General features: G+C 52.7%; 2 protein-coding genes across 4 annotated transcripts in view; one reads left to right on the top strand and one right to left on the bottom strand.

Annotated features, from left to right (window-relative positions):
* Positions 1 to 387: 387 nt before the first annotated feature.
* Positions 388 to 3,056, top strand: LOC106561526 (Iroquois homeobox protein 5a). Its single transcript, XM_014125579.3, has 3 exons — positions 388 to 960; positions 1,448 to 1,853; positions 2,085 to 3,056. Exons 1-3 carry the CDS (start codon positions 721 to 723, stop codon positions 2,771 to 2,773), a joined length of 1,335 nt encoding a protein of 444 aa, XP_013981054.2. The 5' UTR covers positions 388 to 720; the 3' UTR covers positions 2,774 to 3,056.
* Positions 3,057 to 6,190: 3,134 nt separating this feature from the next.
* ankrd27 (ankyrin repeat domain 27 (VPS9 domain)) overlaps positions 6,191 to 20,557 on the bottom strand; it is a 113,148-nt gene continuing 98,781 nt past the window's right edge. For all 3 annotated transcript variants that reach the window (XM_014125575.3, XM_014125576.3, XM_014125577.3), the window contains exons 24-27: positions 8,663 to 8,836; positions 8,477 to 8,570; positions 8,209 to 8,290; positions 6,191 to 7,940 (exon numbers count right to left, since the gene is read on the bottom strand). In XM_014125575.3, the coding sequence (XP_013981050.2) occupies positions 7,484 to 7,940; positions 8,209 to 8,290; positions 8,477 to 8,570; positions 8,663 to 8,836 (807 nt within the window). In that variant the 3' untranslated portion in view covers positions 6,191 to 7,483. The remainder of the gene's footprint in view (positions 7,941 to 8,208; positions 8,291 to 8,476; positions 8,571 to 8,662; positions 8,837 to 20,557) is intronic.

Here is a 20,557-nt window from a genome sequence, read left to right as displayed (position 1 = left end):
AACACTGTATAGGTTAAAACCTTTGATATCATGGACGGTCAGTCATTGAATCCATAGAGGTGTCTATGAATATGAGAGTGGTTACATTTCTCTGGCCCCATTCCTTAGCTGTTTACCAAATCAGTGGTGGGGTTAACGCTTTGTTGTTGTTTGAACTGCAGTTTGTCTCCTTAACGGGAGTGCTTCTAATAGATCATTAATCGATAGTTGACCCTAGATGAATATAAGTTTATGTCTTAGGCTACAGGTAATACATAATATTGATTCGATAATAGGCTATCTGAATAATAGCGTAGTGTTTGTGTGTGTGTGTGTGTGTGTGTGTGTGTACGCGCGCGCATTCACAGGGGTGGAGCTGACAATTATAGAATGAGGTTGCCTTTTTCCTCTGCTGACTCCCACTTGCAGCAGGAGCACTTGCCTCAGAATACTCAATTACCAAAGCCTAGCAGGTAGTGAGCATCAACAAAGTGTTCCGCTGGAAGGCTGCATGCAGACTACTTCTCCAGACAAGTTGCTGCAGCAAACAACAACAAACCAACCGACGCAACAGTTCGTAATGTTATTGAATGGAATACGTATTTCACAAATGCGAACATTGAGGGAAAGGGCCTGTTTTCAGATGTGTTACCGTGCGCTAGTCTTGTGAGTGTACAAATACCCAGGTGAAAGCTCAGAAGTGGCCCTAAGTGGCTGACTTTAGGAGGTCACTCAGTCATCATGGCGTATCCTCAAGGTTTTCTCTTCCAACCGTCGGTTTCTCTGGCTCTCCATTCCTGTCCCCCGTTCAGTTCCAGTGTGATTTTAGGAAGACCGAGGACAGATGAAATGGGCCGGCCGTCTCCAGGCTCAGCCTTCGCGCCGTACGCGGGATCACCGGCGTTCAATGGCTCATCGCCAAGCTTCAACTCTTACCTTCAGTACAGCGGAGAGCAGAGGGCGGCAATGAACTCGTTTGTGGTGAGTGAATACTGTACAGTTTAATAATTAATTAGGCACTTTGTAAAAACAAAAATGCCATTCGTTTCCTTGAAAAGGCCTATTTGTATCCAGATTTTGGAACGAGTAGACTAAGTGTAGCCTTCTGATGCAAGGAGTAGACTATAGATGTTTAATAGATGTTTATAAAAGCTTCCTAATAAAAGCTTTAAGTAATTTATAATAACAAGTTATGCAATGATTAGTCACAATTATATGCTAAACTTTGCAAAAGAAAATATAGAATTTTGAGTTAAAATCGTGTCCAATATTTAATCTGTCATAAATTGTGAATATACTGCGCCTAAATGTAAAGGCCTATAATATACATCCATTTTGATCTCTAAATTAATAGCATTGGAAATTTAAGATCTGGAAATTACGAATATCTTATTTTAGGCTTGCCAGTCTTGTGCAGTCAAAATCTTGAAATAGATGATTATACATTGTCTGTCTATTGACTTTCTAGGGCTCCGCGTATGATCCTTCAGCCGGCATCACTGGCTCTTTAGAATATCACCCGTTTGGTGGTGCATTGGGCCCCTATCCATATGGCGACCCTGCATACAGGAAAAATGCTACACGGGATGCGACTTCCACTCTCAAAGCGTGGCTCAATGAACATCGCAAAAACCCTTACCCCACCAAGGGCGAGAAGATCATGCTGGCAATCATCACCAAGATGACCCTTACCCAAGTCTCCACCTGGTTCGCTAACGCCAGAAGACGTTTGAAGAAAGAGAACAAAATGACGTGGAACCCGAGGAATAGAAGTGAGGATGAGGAAGAGGATGACAACATTGACCTGGAGAAGAATGACGACGACGACGAGCCACTCAAGCCCACAGCAGAAATTGGGTCGAGAAATGAAGCAGGTTAGTTTAATAATTTTTTTCAATAACGTTTATAAGTTGCAATAGGCCTAAAATGTATTTTATTTCAGGCATTTAATTGTTTTCAAAAGTTGTAAAAACAAAAATGTTGTCCTATTTCCATGTAATTCACTGCATAGGCTTACAACATGCTGTTGCTTTCGTTAGACCTTGAAAGGGTGATTACGGTAATCCTTGGAACGATTTGGTCTAATTTATTCTATCTTCTTGCAGATGGACATCATCCACATCCAGTGGGAATCTCCCGTGAGAAAGAGGACAATAGCAGCAATGATATGGAACCTGTCTTAACTGATCCGGATTTAAAGGACCATGGGGACAGGAGAGTGCCCGAGATGCTAGGGCCCACTACCACAGCATCTCCTCAAAACGTGCACCTTGGAGCGGAGAGGGATTCAGACTCGGCAAGTCCACCTGCACCGAGGCGTAATGACACAGGCAACTCCAGCAATGCCGCGTCAGTGATTGGCTCGCCTCTTCCAGCCCCAAAACCTAAACTGTGGTCGCTGGCGGAGATTGCAACTTCTTCGGACAAATGTAAAGGATGTAGCGATGGTGCTCAGAACGTGCCCCGACAATTGCGCACAGAGATTCCGGCCCGTGTGTCATCTCCACTGCGAGCCGCTCCTCAGAATCATTTCCCTCACAGCGCAGCCCTTTCAAAACATGTCTATTATACATCTCCCTTTTTCCAGGGTTACTCAAACTATCATGGCGCTTTTGGACAGCTGCACAGCCCCGGATCAAACGTGGGGTCAGCGACACATATAAATGGATTACATCAAACTATGTTACACAGAGCCGAGGCACTGGCAAGAGATAGCAAAGCCAGGAGCCAAACACAGATAGATCTTTGTAAAGACTTGAGATATGAACTTAAGAAAGGTATGACACATGTTTAGTAGCCTGTGTGTTATTTGGTAAGCTATAGGCTCTATATAAACATTTATTTATTATCGAACTGGGAAAATAAAGGATATTTTCAGTGGGGAAAGGAAACATTGAAAATGAGTATTCTTTGTGAGTCCCTAAAAAGGCAACACACGATTATTTAGGAATATGAATATTGAATTATTACATTTGCATTTTTTAAAGGATAATGTTTAATATCTGAAGAAAGTAAAGTGCATTCCTTTGTCAAAACGCGTGGTGAATATTTAATCATTAAAGAAGAGTTTTATTGAAGTCTGTTTGAGAAGAAAAGCGTGTTACTCTGTCATTTATATTTAACTTTGGTCGTTCATTATGCAAACAATATCTTATTTTTATCAAGTTCATTTCATATAGCATGGCTGCAATGTTTGACATCTGTGCCATGTCAAATAACCACAGCCATGTTATGCACACAACTCCACACAGAAAGTTGCCAATGCGGCAAAAGTATTGGATTAAAAAAACAATGCATTATTGTATTAACTGCATTATCCCAGCACCATTCCAATAAGTAATATATATGTATTTCAATAAGGATAAATCATTCTCAAAATTCCCCCTGCATGTAGCCAGGCTAGATTTTAGTAGCAATTACATGAAGCAACTGTGGAAAATGTAGGCCTAATCCCCATATATCTGTTTTTATTTTTATTTATTTTAAAGTTGAGCAGGGAGGAAATTAAATATGATCACACCCAAAAAATATTCCTCGTAAACCAGGCCTATCTGCGTTTTGAAAATATTAACAGTTAAGAAGCTTACATTTTCCAAGGCCATCTTGAAGGAATTAAATGTGTACGTTCGAAAATGTTATCCTGAAGGAGGGGATTTCTCTTGATCCTGGAATTCGAAGAGCCAAACAGCAACAAAACATGCAGAGACGAGTGAGAAAAGCGTATCACAGTGTACTAAACTCAGCGCACTTAGTGCACAATGACTTAAAAGGGTATGTAAAAATCCCTGAGGTATTTAAAGCAATTCCATGTTTTCTATGTTGCAGTGATTTTTCGTGGCTTTCTGCATAGGCTATTTTTCTCAAAAGTCTCTTGATATATTGAAGTCCTTTTTAAAACGGATAACAGAGAAAGTGTGTATGAAACATCAATACATTGTGTCTATGGACGTTTAAACGTTTCCTGAGACGTTCTATAGTCTGAGACACACCATCATCTTACTCAAAACGTTAAAAGATTATAAAAATATTGGGATATTTTCATGTTTCTGTTGCCTTGGAATCAGTAAAAGCTCAGGTTACACAAAGGTCATAAGAAATATAAATGGTATTTGTTTAAACTCAAATTGACATTCTATGGATACATTTTTCATGATGGCAAAAAATATGACCTTTTTTTTAATAGTGCAGTATATCTACCCATTTAGTTTTATAGAATTACTTCTAGGTCCCAGCTACATACACAAATGGCAGCCAAGGGGCCAAATCCAATCCACCACAGTCTCAAAAAGGAGTTCAAATACTATAAATAACAAAATCATCAAATTATCAAGCAGTAATTTATGGATTATATTAGTATAATATTACTGCTGACTTGGTCCATATCACCAATTCAAACTATTGGCCTGTGACCTCTTTTTTCTTCTTTTTACACCCTTCTTTATAAAATCTAAAGAATATCTGTGCTGTAACTATCATTCCAAAGACACAACCTTATCATTTATTATTTAGGAGCAGTCCTCTGTATGAATTTGCCAAAGTTGCATTCAGTAGATAAACTAAAACATTGACATTTGCAGTGAAGTAATTGTTTGATTGGCTTTAGGGCCCATATGTCTCTCTTTCCCAACTGTGTTGTGCATTGAGGCTAAACACCACCAGACATCAATCAAATTTGTATTCGTCACATGCGTCGTAAACAACAGGTGTAGACGCTGCTGGGGCATTCTCAACCAGTGTGAGGTCCACTCTGCATGGGATAACCCCTAGGACTAGCAGATGTTAGGATCTGATCTCACCTAGCCCCCTGCCATGCAGTCCCTTCACCCTCTTCTCCCCTTCTCTACTCCCTCGCTCCAGGATCTCTAGAAAAGCAGCTGGTCTCACATTGTTGGTTTTCAGACGCAGAACATTGTGTTGAACGGCCCAGTCTCTGGTCTTTGAGGGCTGAGGTAATGTTGTGCCTCAAAACAAGCAGTCTCTTCCCACATTAAGCACATACAGTACCTTTCATATGAAAACTAAAATAAATACAATCCATGTGTAAGGCTTGCATTTCAATAGAACAATGTTTCAAAGTGCTTTACATTTAATGACCTCGTGAGTCATCCTCACATTGTTTAACCCAATCGAGGGCGTTAGAGTAAGGTTGGAACCAAAGCCTGCACACCCAGTAGCTTTCCAGGAGGGTAGACTGAGACAGACATATCATATATATATATTCCCCAAACTTGGTCCTGGGTCCCCCATGGTTTTGGAAACCCTGGTATAATGACTGTAGCCGTAACTTTGCCTGAAGTGCCCTCTAGTGCCAGTAAAAACATGCAGCAGCCACAGACACCCAAGCAAAAACCACTTACTGAATATGGTCTAGGTAAAGCAGCTGCAGACGAGCAACATTTTGTAGTAGTCCAGGAGTATTCTCCCGCTCTGTGGAAGACACATTGCACTCATAACTGTCCCCTGATGTGAGCCAGGAGGCTGGAGCTCATAACGGCACCTGCCCCAAAGTAGTGTACTTCCTGACTCCCATATGTCCCCTAAGCAGACGGCCACGGAGTACGCTTCTGTGAGGACCATGCAGAGAGAACGCCCAGGGTCTGCCTGGATGACATGAACACCATGTTGACAGTGACATACATGACCTATCAGGGCAGTATGGACTCCCTGGTGCCACAGCAGAAAGCAACATTATTAGACAGAGGCTCAGCTGTTGTCTCTGCTTGCCCACTCTCCTGGTGGCACCTAGGGCCCTCGTCTCACTGGATCGCTATTGGATCACATGTGGAGGAAGGCCAATCTCATTGAAGGACAAACACCGCCATCTAGTGGTGGATACCATAACATTCAAATGAGTAGAATGGGCATCCTTAAAGCGCAATCAGCAGTTGAAACATGAACAAAGAGTCTTCCGCTCCCCTATATACTGTAGTGTATAGTGTTGATTTACAAATATTGTAGTAAAACAAGGTTACATTTCGGGTTCTGATGGGGTACAACAATTGAACTAAGCTCATGAGGCATTTTCTTCAAGAATCAAATGGGTACATATAATGTATCACTCCAAATGGACATACCAAGTCTAGAATGATCCTTTAAAATATTTTAACAGTATACAAGTCATAACATTATAAACTTACCGAGCATATAGATCCTCAAGCACAATATATTTTTTGATTGTTAACTGGCCAACACCTGCAAAGAGCAGAACAAATGACAATAGATCATGGGTTTATTTATTGTTCACTGCCTCAACATTCAAAATAAAATACTTTAGTACATAAATTAACATTGAAATTGGAGTGGATAACTACTACAGCATATACCAAAACGGTCACCTTGAAATAAAAATACATCCGTACGCTGATCGATGCTAGTCGTTTGTGTTAAATATACTGTATGTGCTGGATAACGATTATTTCAATTAATGTCAATTCAAAAAGAGCTACAGACATTTCAGAGTGTTGTTGACAGAAAACAAAAAATGGTAGGAGTAAAGTGCAAACTCCCAATAGCATCGGTTGGGTCCTATATGGCCTTGCTTGGCAGAATCAACTGCCACAGAGGTGAAACGGAATTTTCTGCTGAATGATAAGCACTTTTTGCATTATATTGTTTTCTACAGGTTACATATCTACCCATTTCCATGGCATGTGTGACATCAGAATACAGTAAAGATGATAGACATTAACTATGGCAGTTGTGGTACTATATTCTCAAATGCAGTACAACTACAGTACAATTTCTGGAGTCAACAAATTGAGCTACTCACTGTATATAGATGTGTGTATACATTGCTCCCTCTACCTACAGAGCAACCAAGAAAAGTGACATTCACTGCGATACAAGTGTGGCCTTACTGTGCATAGTCATTCAGATGTCACACCAGGGAGGCCATGTGTTATAGATGGGTTGAAAAGGAGAATTGGTTCTCTAAAAAAGGGAATAACTAACGCAGTCAATTAAAAATGATATCCAAACCTGAGAAGTGTAATAAAAAAACGAAATAGTTAGCAATAAAAACAGAGTCCTGATTGTACGTGTTGAAATAAAACTCTGGCAGATGTAAGAGGAGCATAGACGAGGATGATCCCATCAAGTAAAACAACTTTCTTCATCGTGATATGCTATAATGTCAGTTAGAACGTTCTATCTACTCTCTTTTAGAAGAGTGAGCAAACAAATAAAAATGTACTAAAATAGGAATGACATTCGCATGAAGTTGAATTAACATGATTTGTTACCCTTTTTCCTGAAGGCAAGGTGAAAAAGTGCTTTCCATAACAGTCAGTATAGAAGTTATCTTTCTGTAACGAGAACTAAGCTCCACTCATCTCTGGTTAACCCACTGTGTAAGTTCTCCCGTCTGGGATCTGCCTCAACCATCCATCCGTTCCTTAGAGGATCTCCATTTCTCCCACCAGGTCTTCTACCAGCCTCTGGACAGTATCTTCTCCACTGTAACTCAGTATCTGGTGAGGACATCTTTTTCATGTCCTTCTCGGTCTTAGTCTCCTTCATTGACTTGGCTAGGTGTGTGTGACAGGTCGCTGCTGGTTGTTTGTAGGGTATTAGAGGGGTCGTTGGCTGTGTGTGTGTGTATTTGAACGGTCATCAGCTGTGTACTTGACACGTCAGGTGTGTGTATGTCAGGCTCACCGGGAGTGTCTGAAGGGTCTTCGGCTACATGTGTGTCCACCTCAACCTCTCCTGTGTGCCTCAGGTCCCGGGCCCGCTGAGGGAATGAGGGGTGCTCTGTGTCCACGGTGTGACAGTGGCTCAGGACCCTCTCTTTGTCCCTGTGGTACCCAGGCGGGGGGCTTCCCTCTGGGCTGGAGCAGATGCTGAAAGGCCCACTGCTCTCCAGGGTCACCCCACGCCTCAGCTTCCTCCTCTGGGCAGTGGGTGAGTTGATGGAAGGCACACTGGTGTCCCTGGGAAGACCTTTCTTCATCTGCTGAACTCTGCAAACATCATCCATTTGAATAAACTTACATTTTAAAAAGGAACTGCTATGTTTCGGTGCAGTTCCTTAAAATGTAAGTTCATTATGACAAAAGTTGTATTGTAGACCTCTGTGTTGACTCTGCTTAAACATTTCTCAATACTTTCTAGAAAACATTTGACATATAACTCAACTAAACAAACTCCACATGGTCAACTAATACGTTTAGCAAAACTCAAGTTCAGATATTCCACTAGGAGACAAGACATCCTTTCCATGAGACCAACCTGCTGATTGACTGGGCCAGCTTCTGACATCTTCCATTGGTATTATGCTGATGGAGCTTGAACCTCTGGACAAATGAATGGGCTGTGATGGGGAGAAACGAGTGAGACACTAGCATACCATGGGAATGATTCTGTGGTATAGGAGAGAGACATCAGAAGGCAGCCACAGCTTGAAGATGGTGACGAAGACTTGTCACTGTGTGTTGGTTGTGGCACATCTCTACCGTCACCCTCTAGCAGGTCAAGGAAAAAGTGTCTGGTGTCTTACCCAAAGCCCCCTTGGGCACAGAGAGCAGTTTGATTGGTTCAGCATCAGGGGAGAGTCCAGAAGCCTTCTGAAGAATCCTCAGGATTTCAGTGTTCTGTAGATGGAGAATAATACATTTAATCTCTCTCTGATCTGCTACTGAACATAGTGTGTATTTAGACCATGCCGTAGCTGTTCTATTCTCACCTTGCCCCCAGTCTCCTTCCCACAGTCCAGTGCTGTCCTCTGTCTTCGGTTCCTCATGTGGACCATTGCTCCAGCCTGCAGTAACAGCTCCACCAGAGCCAGGTGACCTCCCCTCACAGCCTCATGCAGGGCCGTGTTCCCCTGGATGTTGGACAGGTTCACTGACGCATTGCTCTGGAGGCGCATAGAACACACATTGTAAAGAGTGATAGTCGGTGTGTGTGTACCTGCGGCAGGACGGTGTGTGTGTGTGTGTGTACCTGCGGCAGGACGGTGTGTGTGTGTGTGTGTGTACCTGCGGCAGGACGGTGTGTGTGTGTGTGTACCTGCGGCAGGACGGTGTGTGTGTGTGTGTACCTGCGGCAGGACGGTGTGTGTGTGTGTGTGTACCTGCGGCAGGACGGTGTGTGTGTGTGTGTGTGTACCTGCGGCAGGACGGTGTGTGTGTGTGTGTGTACCTGCGGCAGGACGGTGTGTGTGTGTGTGTGGACCTGCGGCAGGACGGTGTGTGTGTGTGTGTGTACCTGCGGCAGGACGGTGTGTGTGTGTGTGTGTACCTGCGGCAGGACGGTGTGTGTGTGTGTGTGTACCTGCGGCAGGACGGTGTGTGTGCGTGTGTGTGTACCTGCGGCAGGACGGTGTGTGTGCGTGTGTGTGTACCTGCGGCAGGACGGTGTGTGTGCGTGTGTGTGTACCTGCGGCAGGACGGTGTGTGTGCGTGTGTGTGTACCTGCGGCAGGACGGTGTGTGGTGTGTGTGTGTACCTGCGGCAGGACGGTGTGTGTGTGGTGTGTGTACCTGCGGCAGGACGGTGTGTGTGTGTGTGTGTACCTGCGGCAGGACGGTGTGTGTGTGTGTAACTGCGGCAGGACGGTGTGTGTGTGTGTGTACCTGCGGCAGGACGGTGTGTGTGTGTGTGTGTGTACCTGCGGCAGGACGGTGTGTGTGTGTGTGTACCTGCGGCAGGACGGTGTGTGTGTGTGTGTACCTGCGGCAGGACGGTGTGTGTGTGTGTGTGACCTGCGGCAGGACGGTGTGTGTGTGTGTGTGTACCTGCGGCAGGACGGTGTGTGTGTGTGTGTACCTGCGGCAGGACGGTGTGTGTGTGTGTGTACCTGCGGCAGGACGGTGTGTGTGTGTGTGTACCTGCGGCAGGACGGTGTGTGTGTGTGTGTGTACCTGCGGCAGGACGGTGTGTGTAGTGTGTGTGTACCTGCGGCAGGACGGTGTGTGTATGTGTGTGTGTACCTGCGGCAGGACGGTGTGTGATGTGTGTGTGTACCTGCGGCAGGACGGTGTGTGTATGTGTGTGTGTACCTGCGGCAGGACGGTGTGTGTATGTGTGTGTGTACCTGCGGCAGGACGGTGTGTGTGTGTGTGTGTACCTGCGGCAGGACGGTGTGTGTGTGTGTACCTGCGGCAGGACGGTGTGTGTGTGCGTGTACCTGCGGCAGGACGGTGTGTGTGTGTGTGTACCTGCGGCAGGACGGTGTGTGTGTGTGTGCGTGTACCTGCGGCAGGACGGTGTGTGTGTGTGTGCGTGTACCTGCGGCAGGACGGTGTGTGTGTGTGTGGTGTACCTGCGGCAGGACGGTGTGTGTGTGTGTGGTGTACCTGCGGCAGGACGGTGTGTGTGTGTGTGTGTACCTGCGGCAGGACGGTGTGTGTGTGTGTGTGTGTACCTGCGGCAGGACGGTGTGTGTGTGTGTGGTGTACCTGCGGCAGGACGGTGTGTGTGTGTGTGTGTACCTGCGGCAGGACGGTGTGTGTGTGTGTGTACCTGCGGCAGGACGGTGTGTGTGTGTGTGTGTACCTGCGGCAGGACGGTGTGTGTGTGTGTGTGTACCTGCGGCAGGACGGTGTGTGTGTGTGTGTGTACCTGCGGCAGGACGGTGTGTGTGTGTGTGTGTACCTGCGGCAGGACGGTGTGTGTGTGTGTGTGTACCTGCGGCAGGACGGTGTGTGTGTGTGTGTGTACCTGCGGCAGGACGGTGTGTGTGTGTGTGTACCTGCGGCAGGACGGTGTGTGTTGTGTGTGTACCTGCGGCAGGACGGTGTGTGTTGTGTGTGTACCTGCGGCAGGACGGTGTGTGTAGTGTGTGTACCTGCGGCAGGACGGTGTGTGTTGTGTGTGTACCTGCGGCAGGACGGTGTGTGTTGTGTGTGTACCTGCGGCAGGACGGTGTGTGTTGTGTGTGTACCTGCGGCAGGACGGTGTGTGTATGTGTGTGTACCTGCGGCAGGACGGTGTGTGTTGTGTGTGTACCTGCGGCAGGACGGTGTGTGTGTGTGTGTACCTGCGGCAGGACGGTGTGTGTGTGTGTGTACCTGCGGCAGGACGGTGTGTGTGTGTGTGTGTACCTGCGGCAGGACGGTGTGTGTGTGTGTGTACCTGCGGCAGGACGGTGTGTGTGTGTGTGTGTGACCTGCGGCAGGACGGTGTGTGTGTGTGTGTGACCTGCGGCAGGACGGTGTGTGTGTGTGTGTGTACCTGCGGCAGGACGGTGTGTGTGTGTGTGTACCTGCGGCAGGACGGTGTGTGTGTGTGTGTGTACCTGCGGCAGGACGGTGTGTGTGTGTGTGTACCTGCGGCAGGACGGTGTGTGTGTGTGTGTACCTGCGGCAGGACGGTGTGTGTGTGTACCTGCGGCAGGACGGTGTGTGTGTGTGTGTACCTGCGGCAGGACGGTGTGTGTGTGTGTGTGTACCTGCGGCAGGACGGTGTGTGTGTGTGTGTGTACCTGCGGCAGGACGGTGTGTGTGGTGTGTGTACCTGCGGCAGGACGGTGTGTGTGTGTGGTGTGTACCTGCGGCAGGACGGTGTGTGTGTGTGTGTGTACCTGCGGCAGGACGGTGTGTGTGTGTGTGTGTACCTGCGGCAGGACGGTGTGTGTGTGTGTGTGTGTGTACCTGCGGCAGGACGGTGTGTGTGTGTGTGTACCTGCGGCAGGACGGTGTGTGTGTGTGTGTGACCTGCGGCAGGACGGTGTGTGTGTGTGTGTACCTGCGGCAGGACGGTGTGTGTGTGTGTGTGTACCTGCGGCAGGACGGTGTGTGTGTGTGTGTGTACCTGCGGCAGGACGGTGTGTGTGTGTGTGTGTACCTGCGGCAGGACGGTGTGTGTGTGTGTGTGTACCTGCGGCAGGACGGTGTGTGTGTGTGTGTACCTGCGGCAGGACGGTGTGTGTGTGTGTGTACCTGCGGCAGGACGGTGTGTGTGTGTGTGTACCTGCGGCAGGACGGTGTGTGTGTCGTGTGTGTACCTGCGGCAGGACGGTGTGTGTGCGTGTGTACCTGCGGCAGGACGGTGTGTGTGTGTGTGTGTACCTGCGGCAGGACGGTGTGTGTGTGTGTGTACCTGCGGCAGGACGGTGTGTGTGTGTGTGTGTGTACCTGCGGCAGGACGGTGTGTGTGTGGTGTGTGTACCTGCGGCAGGACGGTGTGTGTGTGTGTGTACCTGCGGCAGGACGGTGTGTGTGTGTGTGTACCTGCGGCAGGACGGTGTGTGTGTGGTGTGTGTACCTGCGGCAGGACGGTGTGTGTGTGTGTGTGTGTACCTGCGGCAGGACGGTGTGTGTGTGGTGTGTGTACCTGCGGCAGGACGGTGTGTGTGTGTGTGTGTACCTGCGGCAGGACGGTGTGTGTGTGTGTGTGTACCTGCGGCAGGACGGTGTGTGTGTGTGTGTGTACCTGCGGCAGGACGGTGTGTGTGTGTGTGTGTACCTGCGGCAGGACGGTGTGTGTGTGTGTGTGTACCTGCGGCAGGACGGTGTGTGTGTGGGTGTGTGTACCTGCGGCAGGACGGTGTGTGTGTGTGTGTGTGTACCTGCGGCAGGACGGTGTGTGTGTGTGTGTGTGGTACCTGCGGCAGGACGGTGTGTGTGTGTGTGTGTGTACCTGCGGCAGGACGGTGTGTGTGTGTGTGTGTGTGTACCTGCGGCAGGACGGTGTGTGTGTGTGTGTGTGTGACCTGCGGCAGGACGGTGTGTGTGTGTGTGTGTGTGTACCTGCGGCAGGACGGTGTGTGTGTGTGTGTGTACCTGCGGCAGGACGGTGTGTGTGTGTGGTGTGTACCTGCGGCAGGACGGTGTGTGTGTGTGTGTGTGTGTACCTGCGGCAGGACGGTGTGTGTGTGTGTGTGTGTACCTGCGGCAGGACGGTGTGTGTGTGTGTGTACCTGCGGCAGGACGGTGTGTGTGTGTGTGTACCTGCGGCAGGACGGTGTGTGTGTGCGTGTGTGTGTGTACCTGCGGCAGGACGGTGTGTGTGTGTGTGTGTGTACCTGCGGCAGGACGGTGTGTGTGTGTGTGTGTGTGTACCTGCGGCAGGACGGTGTGTGTGGTGTGTGTGTACCTGCGGCAGGACGGTGTGTGTGTGTGTGTACCTGCGGCAGGACGGTGTGTGTGTGTGTGTACCTGCGGCAGGACGGTGTGTGTGGTGTGTACCTGCGGCAGGACGGTGTGTGTGTGTGTGTACCTGCGGCAGGACGGTGTGTGTGTGTGTACCTGCGGCAGGACGGTGTGTGTGTGTGTGTGTGTACCTGCGGCAGGACGGTGTGTGTGTGTGTGTGTACCTGCGGCAGGACGGTGTGTGTGTGTGTGTGTACCTGCGGCAGGACGGTGTGTGTGTGTGTGTACCTGCGGCAGGACGGTGTGTGTGTGTGTGTGTGTACCTGCGGCAGGACGGTGTGTGTGTGTGTGTGTGTACCTGCGGCAGGACGGTGTGTGTGTGTGTGTGTACCTGCGGCAGGACGGTGTGTGTGTGTGTGTGTACCTGCGGCAGGACGGTGTGTGTGTGTGTACCTGCGGCAGGACGGTGTGTGTGTGTGTGTACCTGCGGCAGGACGGTGTGTGTGTGTGTGTGTACCTGCGGCAGGACGGTGTGTGTGTGTGTGTGTACCTGCGGCAGGACGGTGTGTGTGTGTGTGTGTACCTGCGGCAGGACGGTGTGTGTGTGTGTGTGTACCTGCGGCAGGACGGTGTGTGTGTGTGTGTGTACCTGCGGCAGGACGGTGTGTGTGTGTGTGTGTACCTGCGGCAGGACGGTGTGTGTGTGTGTGTGTACCTGCGGCAGGACGGTGTGTGTGTGTGTACCTGCGGCAGGACGGTGTGTGTGTGTGTGTGTACCTGCGGCAGGACGGTGTGTGTGTGTGTGTGTACCTGCGGCAGGACGGTGTGTGTGTGTGTGTACCTGCGGCAGGACGGTGTGTGTGTGTGTGTGTACCTGCGGCAGGACGGTGTGTGTGTGTGTGTGTACCTGCGGCAGGACGGTGTGTGTGTGTGTGTGTACCTGCGGCAGGACGGTGTGTGTGTGGTGTGTGTACCTGCGGCAGGACGGTGTGTGTGTGTGTGTACCTGCGGCAGGACGGTGTGTGTGTGTGTGTACCTGCGGCAGGACGGTGTGTGTGTGTGTGTACCTGCGGCAGGACGGTGTGTGTGTGCGCGTGTGTGTACCTGCGGCAGGACGGTGTGTGTGTGCGCGTGTGTGTACCTGCGGCAGGACGGTGTGTGTGTGTGGTACCTGCGGCAGGACGGTGTGTGTGTGTGTACCTGCGGCAGGACGGTGTGTGTGTGTGTGTGGCGTGTGTGTACCTGCGGCAGGACGGTGTGTGTGTGTGTGGTGTGTGTACCTGCGGCAGGACGGTGAGTGTGTGTGTACCTGCGGCAGGACGGTGTGTGTGTGTGTGTACCTGCGGCAGGACGGTGTGTGTGTGCGCGTGTGTGTACCTGCGGCAGGACGGTGTGTGTGTGTGTGACCTGCGACAGGACGGTGTGTGTGTGTGTGTACCTGCGGCAGGACGGTGTGTGTGTGTGTGACCTGCGGCAGGACGGTGTGTGCGTGTGTGTACCTGCGGCAGGACGGTGTGTGTGTGTGTGTGTACCTGCGGCAGGACGGTGTGTGTGTGTGTGTGTGTACCTGCGGCAGGACGGTGTGTGTGTGTGTGTGTGTACCTGCGGCAGGACGGTGTGTGTGTGTGTGTGTGTACCTGCGGCAGGACGGTGTGTGTGTGTGTGTACCTGCGGCAGGACGGTGTGTGTGTGTGTGTACCTGCGGCAGGACGGTGTGTGTGGTGTGTACCTGCGACAGGACGGTGTGTGTGTGTGTGTGTACCTGCGACAGGACGTGTGTGTGTGTGGTGTGTGTGTACCTGCGACAGGACGGTGTGTGTGTGTGTGTGTACCTGCGGCAGGACGGTGTGTGTGTGTGTGTGTACCTGCGGCAGGACGGTGTGTGTGTGTGTGTGTACCTGCGGCAGGACGGTGTGTGTGTGTGTGTGTACCTGCGGCAGGACGGTGTGTGTGTGTGTGTGTACCTGCGGCAGGACGGTGTGTGTGTGTGTGTGTACCTGCGGCAGGACGGGTGTGTGTGTGTGTGTACCTGCGGCAGGACGGTGTGTGTGTGTGCGTGTGTACCTGCGGCAGGACGGCGTGTGTGTGGTGTGTGTGTACCTGCGGCAGGACGGTGTGTGTGTGCGCGTGTGTACCTGCGGCAGGACGGTGTGTGTGTGGTGTGTGTACCTGCGGCAGGACGGTGTGTGTGTGTGTGTGTGTACCTGCGGCAGGACGGTGTGTGTGGGGTGTGTACCTGCGGCAGGACGGTGTGTGTGTGTGTGTGTACCTGCGGCAGGACGGTGTGTGTGTGTGTGTGTGTACCTGCGGCAGGACGGTGTGTGTGTGTGTGTGTGTACCTGCGGCAGGACGGTGTGTGTGTGTGTGTGTGTACCTGCGGCAGGACGGTGTGTGTGTGTGTGTGTGTACCTGCGGCAGGACGGTGTGTGTGTGTGTGTGTACCTGCGGCAGGACGGTGTGTGTGTGTGTGTGTGTACCTGCGGCAGGACGGTGTGTGTGTGTGTGTGTACCTGCGGCAGGACGGTGTGTGTGTGTGTGTGTACCTGCGGCAGGACGGTGTGTGTGTGTGTGTGTACCTGCGGCAGGACGGTGTGTGTGTGTGTGACCTGCGGCAGGACGGTGTGTGTGTGTGTACCTGCGGCAGGACGGTGTGTGTGTGTGTGTGTGTACCTGCGGCAGGACGGTGTGTGTGTGTGTGTGTGTACCTGCGGCAGGACGGTGTGTGTGTGTGTGTGGTGTACCTGCGGCAGGACGGTGTGTGTGTGTGTGTACCTGCGGCAGGACGGTGTGTGTGTGTGTACCTGCGGCAGGACGGTGTGTGTGTGTGTGTACCTGCGGCAGGACGGTGTGTGTGTGGTGTGTGTGTACCTGCGGCAGGACGGTGTGTGTGTGTGTGTACCTGCGGCAGGACGGTGTGTGTGTGTGTGTGTACCTGCGGCAGGACGGTGTGTGTGTGTGTGTACCTGCGGCAGGACGGTGTGTGTGTGTGGTGTGTGTGTACCTGCGGCAGGACGGTGTGTGTTGTGTGTGTACCTGCGGCAGGACGGTGTGTGTGTGTGTGTACCTGCGGCAGGACGGTGTGTGTGTGTGTGTACCTGCGGCAGGACGGTGTGTGTGTGTGTGACCTGCGGCAGGACGGTGTGTGTGTGTGTGTGTACCTGCGGCAGGACGGTGTGTGTGTGTGTGTGTACCTGCGACAGGACGGTGTGTGTGTGTGTGTGTACCTGCGACAGGACGGTGTGTGTGTGTGTGTGTACCTGCGGCAGGACGGTGTGTGTGTGTGTGTACCTGCGGCAGGACGGTGTGTGTGTGTGTGTGTACCTGCGGCAGGACGGTGTGTGTTGTGTGTGTACCTGCGGCAGGACGGTGTGTGCGTGTGTGTACCTGCGGCAGGACGGTGTGTGTGTGTGTGTACCTGCGGCAGGACGGTGTGTGTTGTGTGTGTACCTGCGGCAGGACGGTGTGTGTGTGTGTGTACCTGCGGCAGGACGGTGTGTGTGTACCTGCGGCAGGACGGCGTGTGTGTGCGCGTGTGTACCTGCGGCAGGACGGTGTGTGTGGTGTACCTGCGGCAGGACGGTGTGTGTGTGTGTGTACCTGCGGCAGGACGGTGTGTGTGTGTGTGTGTGTGTGTACCTGCGGCAGGACGGTGTGTGTGTGTGTGTGTGTGTACCTGCGGCAGGACGGTGTGTGTGTGTGTACCTGCGGCAGGACGGTGTGTGTGTGTGTGTGTGTGTACCTGCGGCAGGACGGTGTGTGTGTGTGTGTGTACCTGCGGCAGGACGGTGTGTGTGTGTGTACCTGCGGCAGGACGGTGTGTGTGTGTGTGTGTGTACCTGCGGCAGGACGGTGTGTGTGTGTGTGTACCTGCGGCAGGACGGTGTGTGTGTGTGTGTGTACCTGCGGCAGGACGGTGTGTGTGTGTGTGTGTACCTGCGGCAGGACGGTGTGTGTGTGTGTGTACCTGCGGCAGGACGGTGTGTGTGTGTGTGCTGGCTGTGTGTGTGTACCTGCGGCAGGACGGTGTGTGTGTGTGTGACCTGCGGCAGGACGGTGTGTGTGTGTGTACCTGCGGCAGGACGGTGTGTGTGTGTGTGGTGTGTGTGTACCTGCGGCAGGACGGTGTGTGTGTGTGTGTGTGTGTGTGTACCTGCGGCAGGACGGTGTGTGTGTGTGTGTGTGTGTGTACCTGCGGCAGGACGGTGTGTGTGTGTGTGTGTGTGTGTACCTGCGGCAGGACGGTGTGTGTGTGGGTGTGTGTGTACCTGCGGCAGGACGGTGTGTGTGTGTGTGTGTACCTGCGGCAGGACGGTGTGTGTGTGTGTGTGTGTGTACCTGCGGCAGGACGGTGTGTGTGTGTGTGTGTGTACCTGCGGCAGGACGGTGTGTGTGTGTGTGTACCTGCGGCAGGACGGTGTGTGTGTGTGTGTACCTGCGGCAGGACGGTGTGTGTGTGTGTGTACCTGCGGCAGGACGGTGTGTGTGTGTGTGTACCTGCGGCAGGACGGTGTGTGTGTGTGTGTACCTGCGGCAGGACGGTGTGTGTGTGTGTGTGTGTACCTGCGGCAGGACGGTGTGTGCGTGTGTGTGTACCTGCGGCAGGACGGTGTGTGTGCGTGTGTACCTGCGGCAGGACGGTGTGTGTGCGTGTGTACCTGCGGCAGGACGGCGTGTGTGTGTACCTGCGGCAGGACGGTGTGTGTGCGCGTGTGTACCTGCGGCAGGACGGCGTGTGTGTGCGCGTGTGTACCTGCGGCAGGACGGGTGTGTGTGTGTGTACCTGCGGCAGGACGGTGTGTGTGTGTACCTGCGGCAGGACGGTGTGTGTGTGTGACCTGCGGCAGGACGGTGTGTGTGTGTGTGTGTGTACCTGCGGCAGGACGGTGTGTGTGTGTGTGTGTACCTGCGACAGGACGGTGTGTGTGTGTGTGTGTGTGTACCTGCGACAGGACGGTGTGTGTGTGTGGTGTGTACCTGCGACAGGACGGTGTGTGTGTGGTGTGTGTGTGTACCTGCGACAGGACGGTGTGTGTGTGTGTGTGTGTACCTGCGACAGGACGGTGTGTGTGTGTGTGTGTGTACCTGCGACAGGACGGTGTGTGTGTGTGTGTGTACCTGCGACAGGACGGTGTGTGTGTGTGTGTGTACCTGCGACAGGACGGTGTGTGTGTGTGTGTGTACCTGCGACAGGACGGTGTGTGTGTGTGTGTGTGTACCTGCGACAGGACGGTGTGTGTGTGTGTGTACCTGCGACAGGACGGTGTGTGTGTGTGTGTACCTGCGACAGGACGGTGTGTGTGTGTGTGTACCTGCGACAGGACGGTGTGTGTGTGTGTGTGTACCTGCGGCAGGACGGTGTGTGTGTGTGTGTGTGTACCTGCGGCAGGACGGTGTGTTGTGTGTGTGTACCTGCGGCAGGACGGTGTGTGTGTGTGTGTGTGTACCTGCGGCAGGACGGTGTGTGTGTGTGTGTACCTGCGGCAGGACGGTGTGTGTGTGTGTGTGTACCTGCGGCAGGACGGTGTGTGTGTGTGTGTACCTGCGGCAGGACGGTGTGTGTGTGTGTGTGTACCTGCGGCAGGACGGTGTGTGTGTGTGTGTGTACCTGCGGCAGGACGGTGTGTGTGTGTGTGTACCTGCGGCAGGACGGTGTGTGTGTGTGTGTGTGACCTGCGGCAGGACGGTGTGTGTGTGTGTGTACCTGCGGCAGGACGGTGTGTGTGTGTGTGTGTACCTGCGGCAGGACGGTGTGTGTGTGTGTGACCTGCGGCAGGACGTGTGTGTGTGTGTGTGTACCTGCGGCAGGACGGTGTGTGTGTGTGTGTACCTGCGGCAGGACGGTGTGTGTGTGTGTGTGTACCTGCGGCAGGACGGTGTGTGTGTGTGTGTACCTGCGGCAGGACGGTGTGTGTGTGTGTGTACCTGCGGCAGGACGGTGTGTGTGTGTGTGTACCTGCGGCAGGACGGTGTGTGTGTGTGTGTGTACCTGCGGCAGGACGGTGTGTGTTGTGTGTGTACCTGCGGCAGGACGGTGTGTGTGTGTGTACCTGCGGCAGGACGGTGTGTGTGTGTGTGTACCTGCGGCAGGACGGTGTGTGTGTGTGTGTACCTGCGGCAGGACGGTGTGTGTGTGTGTGTGTACCTGCGGCAGGACGGTGTGTGTGTGTGTGACCTGCGGCAGGACGGTGTGTGTGTGTGTGTGTACCTGCGGCAGGACGGTGTGTGTGTGTGTGTGTACCTGCGGCAGGACGGTGTGTGTGTGTGTGTGTACCTGCGGCAGGACGGTGTGTGTGTGTGTGTGTACCTGCGGCAGGACGGTGTGTGTTGTGTGTGTACCTGCGGCAGGACGGTGTGTGTGTGTGTGTGTACCTGCGGCAGGACGGTGTGTGTGTGTGTGTGTACCTGCGGCAGGACGGTGTGTGTGTGTGTGTGTACCTGCGGCAGGACGGTGTGTGTGTGTGTGTGTACCTGCGGCAGGACGGTGTGTGTTGTGTGTGTACCTGCGGCAGGACGGTGTGTGTGTGTGTGTGTACCTGCGGCAGGACGGTGTGTGTGTGTGTGTGTACCTGCGGCAGGACGGTGTGTGTGTGTGTGTGTACCTGCGGCAGGACGGTGTGTGTGTGTGTGTGTGTGTACCTGCGGCAGGACGGTGTGTGTGTGTGTGTGTACCTGCGGCAGGACGGTGTGTGTGTGTGTGTGTGTACCTGCGGCAGGACGGTGTGTGTGTGTGTGTGTACCTGCGGCAGGACGGTGTGTGTGTGTGTGTACCTGCGGCAGGACGGTGTGTGTGTGTGTGTGTACCTGCGGCAGGACGGTGTGTGTGTGTGTGTGTACCTGCGGCAGGACGGTGTGTGTGTGTGTGTGTACCTGCGGCAGGACGGTGTGTGTGTGTGTGTGTACCTGCGGCAGGACGGTGTGTGTGTGTGTGTGTACCTGCGGCAGGACGGTGTGTGTTGTGTGTGTACCTGCGGCAGGACGGTGTGTGTGTGTGTGTGTACCTGCGGCAGGACGGTGTGTGTGTGTGTGTGTACCTGCGGCAGGACGGTGTGTGTGTGTGTGTGTACCTGCGGCAGGACGGTGTGTGTGTGTGTGTACCTGCGGCAGGACGGTGTGTGTGTGTGTACCTGCGGCAGGACGGTGTGTGTGTGTGTGTGTACCTGCGGCAGGACGGTGTGTGTGTGCGGTGTGTGTGTACCTGCGGCAGGACGGTGTGTGTGTACCTGCGGCAGGACGGTGTGTGTGTGTACCTGCGGCAGGACGGTGTGTGTGTGTGTGTGTACCTGCGGCAGGACGGTGTGTGTGTGTGGTGTGTGTGTACCTGCGGCAGGACGGTGTGTGTGTGTGTGTACCTGCGGCAGGACGGTGTGTGTGTGTGTGTACCTGCGGCAGGACGGTGTGTGTGTGTGTGTGTACCTGCGGCAGGACGGTGTGTGTGTGTGTGTGTGTACCTGCGGCAGGACGGTGTGTGTGTGTGTGTACCTGCGGCAGGACGGTGTGTGTGTGTGTGTGTACCTGCGGCAGGACGGTGTGTGTGTGTACCTGCGG

This window comes from Salmo salar, chromosome 10, assembly GCF_965601325.2.
Source record: "Salmo salar chromosome 10, fSalSal1, whole genome shotgun sequence".
NCBI classification, from domain to species: Eukaryota; Metazoa; Chordata; class Actinopteri; order Salmoniformes; family Salmonidae; genus Salmo; species Salmo salar.
The sequence above is the reverse complement of the archived record's forward strand: the minus strand, read 5'-3'. Positions and strand labels throughout refer to the sequence as shown.